This window comes from Etheostoma spectabile, chromosome 17, assembly GCF_008692095.1.
Source record: "Etheostoma spectabile isolate EspeVRDwgs_2016 chromosome 17, UIUC_Espe_1.0, whole genome shotgun sequence".
Taxonomy (NCBI): Eukaryota; Metazoa; Chordata; class Actinopteri; order Perciformes; family Percidae; genus Etheostoma; species Etheostoma spectabile.
This window is the reverse complement of record NC_045749.1, coordinates 8,462,467-8,467,880: the sequence shown is the minus strand read 5'-3', so window position 1 is coordinate 8,467,880 and position 5,414 is coordinate 8,462,467. Positions and strand designations below refer to the sequence as shown.

The 5,414-nt window shown below is 39.4% G+C and overlaps 1 protein-coding gene across 1 annotated transcript in view; it reads right to left on the bottom strand.

Annotated features, from left to right (window-relative positions):
* The window catches only part of fmn2a (formin 2a), a 44,187-nt gene that overhangs the window by 21,682 nt on the left and 17,091 nt on the right, over nt 1-5,414 (bottom strand). The window contains exon 7 of the mRNA XM_032540900.1: nt 3,432-3,519. Within this exon, the coding sequence (XP_032396791.1) occupies nt 3,432-3,519 (88 nt within the window). The remainder of the gene's footprint in view (nt 1-3,431; nt 3,520-5,414) is intronic.

Here is a 5,414-nt window from a genome sequence, read left to right as displayed (position 1 = left end):
CCCCCCCCCCCCCCCCCGCCCTTCTACTCTGACCTGAGACGGATGCACCAAGACTGACATTAAGGCCAGAAACACAGCAGAGTACAAATCCAGGAGATACTTTAAGATACTGCAGACAAAAAAGCTCCACAGAGTGACTGTTTATTGCTACAACTGTATAATATGTACCTACCATGGTTTCTGTGATGCACATTTATTTTAACGTAACCTACCCAGCTGACATTGAGATGAAGATTTGAATCTATACTAAAGGCTTTATTGAAGGATGGGGAGATGAGAAAGAGTGTTTAGACACATGGATGAGCGACGACTGGAGAGCAATCAGAGAGTAACTAAAACAGGAAAACAGTCTGTTCCCATCAACTTCTCCTGAATGACTTCACTTTAACAAAGCCGCTTAGACAAGATGGTGACAACTCATCAGAGAAGGACAGAGCCGCAGAGAACAATGACGTGGCTGTTAGATGTGGAGAGATTATGCAAAATGAGAGCAAATAAAAACAGACCGGGGCGAGAGTAACAAGAGAAAAACATTTCAGATTCTTTTGACATTATGACTTGTTATAAAGCTAACTAATGGTGGGAGGTTTAGACTTTGGCAATGACCTCACCCAATACTCAGTCTTACTCATTTCCCAGTAGACTGAGAACAAGATTAATTTTATTAACTGGGATAGCAGCACTCACAAACTATATCTCAATACTTAAATTTTGAATACATATGGTTTTACAGTGTGCCACTGTTTATTGTAAGTTTGTACCTGCAATACACACTTGGGAATTGGCTGCGTAGAATACGTGGAATCTTTCTTTTTGTAGAGAATCTCCAAAAAAGGAGAAAGATTCCACCCTTCTCTCTGAAGATGGCAGTTTACCAAAACACATACTACACACTACACATACTGTACATACTACCACTATACTGTAGTTGGCAGTCTATAGGCAAAAATGTATCGCTACAGTGGCGGTACAGACATTTCCTGGCTGCAATGATGATGCAGGGACTCTGAGGTTCCAGATGTGGAAGAACCGGAAATGCTGACCAATTACAGCAGACTGGGCTTTTTTGGAAGGGGGCTAAATCGCAGCGTGAACACAGGTAGGCTATATTCAGACAGGTAGTACCTAAAAAAGAACGTGTTTTTTGAACATTAAAGCATGTAAACATACAAGTAGAAACCCCAATTACAAGTAATAACCTGAAAATGAGCATAATGTGGGACCTTTAAAATAAAGGATCACCAACGTTATTACATTGATGAATGTAATGAATTTAATATAACACTCTTATGCTACAAAGAAGAAATACAACAGAGTTGTGCTTTTATGTTGTATGAAATACAGATAAAATCAATGTCAACACTATTATACTGTGGGGAGTCACGTGATCGGCTGAACAGAGATGGTGACAGAGATAGCTCCTGGCCCAACTTTGTCAAATAGTTGTTTTATATGGTTCCAAATGTATTACTATATTTTACCACTTTGTGCTTGAGTTACTTAAAGTAGAACGGCAAACAACAACAAAACCTAACTGCGATATGGATGCCAATGCAGAGGAATTACTGGAGAAACAGAAAAGATACCTCAAACCACGTTTTTATCTACAACGACAATAAGCTAACTGCTATCCATGCCTAGCTAGCATCTCTGATTGCAAGCCTTGGCTCTATCAGATCAAAATCTACCGTGAAAAGCAACGCAAGTATTCCTGACAGCAATGGCCATGCTTTTCAGGAGATTGATGTGAAGCTAGCAAACGTGGAGGAAAAAAAACGAAGATGCAACATCCGCATTGTCAGGCTGTAAGAGGGACTAGAAGGTGCTAATGCTTTCCAGTATCTCTCACGTTCCCTGTCCAAGTGGTTCCTGAATTTAACAGATGTCAAGATCAAGATTATGAGAGCCCACTGAATTTACAGTGATAGCCCAAAGAAGAATAGCACTACTAATGGCAAGTTATTTTAACGTGCTTCGCTACACAACCACGCAGGCTATTCTACAAGCTGCGCAGAAATCTCCGCTAGTCATTGGGAAATTTGCTTCTCCCCGGATTACAGCAACTTCACGGTCAAGCAGTGGCAAGCCTTCTATCAAACCATGGATTCAGCACAAGCCAAGGGTCTGGATTTTTTCTTGCTTTATCCGGCAACACTGAAGATCAGGGAAGGCGCACAGTATAGAGCATTCACCTCCGCCAGGGATGCTGAGGACTATATGAACCAGGCTGCCCTCCGTCCTCCTGCTGCTGCGAGGAGAGCCTTAGAAACCTTAGATAGTGCTACAACAGAGCCTTGTTCACGCCATGACTTTCTCTTTGCCAACATCTCTAATAAACAGTGCCAGCCATGCTTTGGCCCCATTATCTCTCATGTCATAAAAACTTGGAGATTGGCTGAAACATACGTATTACCATTACCATGTAACTAGCACACATTTTCCCAATGCAGCATTCTTGATTGGTGGGAGGCCTAAAAGACATCTTTAGCGAGACTAACTTTTTACCTTTTCCGATCCACAAAACACATTCAGTCCACCACGTTTCTCATTTTTCTTTTACCTTCAATTAAGATCAGCATTCAAGGCATACTGTGTTCCCTGACAGAGTTTGTTGCACATCCATCTGATGCGGAAATTAAACCACTTTGTTACTACATTATGACGTGTCTATTCATACATGGACCCTTTCTTTTTTGGATGTTGTATATTTGGAACTCTCTACAGCTTACGTAAATGGAGCACCAGAAAAAACTTTGGACACTTGGTCAGCATTGTTGACTCAATGAAGTCCATGCTGTATTCTAGTGCTGTGGCCTTCTTGCCTCCAATTGCGCATGTATTTGGTCCATTATTTTGTCTTTTGTTTGTGTGTGTGGGTGCTGTTGTGTGTGTGTGTGGGTGTGGTGTGTGTTGTGTGTGTGTGGTGTGGTGTGTGTGTGTGTGTGTGGGTTGTGTTTGTATATGTGTGTGTGTGTGTGTGTGTGTGTCTGTTTCTGTGTGTGTTGTTAGTGAGCTGGAGATGACGCGCTTGCTGTTGTGTTTTTGTTGTGTTTTTATTATTTTTTAGTCCTGGGACACGTTCTCATGTGTCAGCATATTGTTTGTAATCTTTAAATAAAAACATTTGGTTACAAAAAACACTAACATACTGTATATGTTTGGGAAAATAAGAAATTACTCACTGACAAATCTATTTGTCTTTCTATTCTTAAGGATCTCCTCCATTTTCCCCACAATGACTATTACAGTGCTGTTTATTAATACCACCTGCATATTGTAGTAACAGGCCAATACAACTAAATTTTCTACAGTGTGCAGACACGTCATACGGTTTCCACAATTGTGTTCTTTTCCTGTAACCTGTGTCAGAGTTATTCTCAAGTAATTATATAAAGATAAGTTCAGATATTTTAAGTTATGATAACACTTACCATTCTGGATGTCCTTCATATCAAGGTGAATGCTGGACATCAGAATACCCACAGCCTGTGAACGCTTGTTGCTCAAGAGCTTCACCACCTTGAAGACAAAGGCCAAAGAGAACAGGGATTATAATACTTTATATACCATCACACACACTGACTGGAAACAAAAGTCAGGAACATTGCTGCCCTTTGTCCGTTTCCTTCTGTGGGAGGAAAACTTTCCCGCAAACATTAGGGAAATTAAAATGCTTTTGAGCTTAATTATGATGGTTAACTATTCATTCCTTTTCCTCCAGTTCTCCACATCCATCATCTCTCAGTCGTGCAAACAACAAGAGGCATATTTGCTAAATGAATTATATGAAGTCCCGCAACTGATTAAATATACAGAGAATGTTTATGTTTACATTTTATTATGGAATCCCAAAATGCAGGGATATGTTTTTTAAGCAGACCTGACTTAACTAGTCAGAACTATTGTATCCAAAGATCACAACTACTCCAAAAGGTGCAATACTAATAAATGTTAGACGAATAATAACTTCCACTTGTCAAACAGCCAGGAGTTGAATATCAAGCCAGTGTTATTATGCATGAAAACCTGAACCACAGTTTGCCTGAGTAAGCAGAAGAGTGCTCTGGGTAGCGAAGTAGTGAAGGAACCGGACAGGAAAATCCGTAGCCTACTGGGATCCAGACAGAACGCTTCCATCTAAACCAGATCACAAGGACCACAGACCTCTCTAACACACAGGATGTTATATCACCAGGCACCAACTGTCTCCATTTTCCCCGGTTCAACCACAGCTTCAGGGGACAAGCCATTTGAGATATGATGCTGAATGACTTCCACAATGAGACTGATATAGCTAGTGTAGGGTAGATGTTTTACAGCAGTGAAAAAATAAGTCATTCATCACATTTTATCAGCTGACCCGACTCTCCAAACAGATTCATTTTAAACAAAAGTTTAGTGGTTTATTAAAGAGCTGCCTGATATTACAGAGGCTCACTTTACACAAAATCTAAACTGAAAATGCCCTTACAGCATCTCTGTAGTTTTTATAATGAAACACAGCTGGATCCATGAACCACTATAGTTATTGAAATTATTTTCGTGAGTAACATTTTCATCAATTTTTTTTTTGAGGAGATACTTAAAAGCACAAGCAAAAATGCCAACCATCCCAGAGTTTCAGCTTCCTAATTGTGAAGCTTTGCAGCTTTTCTCCTTTTGTTATTGCAAGTTGAATATCTTTGGGGTTGTTCCCAAAGATTAAAAAAAACAAAAAAAACAACAGCCTTTATCACTATTTTCTAACATGTTTTAAACCAAACAATTAATAGATTAACTAGAAAGTAAGCACACGATTAGTAAATAAAAAAATATTAACCATTAGTTACAGCCCTCCAGTCACTCGTATCCTTTGCTAACCTTCTTATAAGAAATCTTTATTCATCCAGTATGGAAAACATTGTCTTGACGAGACCAAACCTTAATATTAGCATTCATTTGATCAGAGGTGGAAACACACTTTGCATCTCAAAAATCAAGAACTAGTCAAAAAATACGGCTGGATTGACCCAGAGTGCAATGACACAAAAGCCCACAATCCCAAATCTCAAAACTGATGCACATCACATAATCCACCATCTTCTTTTATGGCTACACTACACCTCTGATCCCCTGCTGATTTTGTACTTTTGCCCACTAACAAAGAAATGATCAGTTTATAATTTTAGTGGTAGATTTATTTGAATAGTGAGAAAACAAAAAAATGCATGTCAAAGACATTATAAATTGATTTGCATTTTAATGAGGGAAATACGTATTTGACCCCTCTGCAAAACATGACTTAGTACTTAGTGGCAAAACCCTTGTTGGCAATCACAGAGGTCAGATGTTTCTTATAGTTGGCCACCAGGTTTACACACATCTTAGGAGACATTCCATCCCACTCCACTTTGCAGATCTTCTCCAAGTCATTA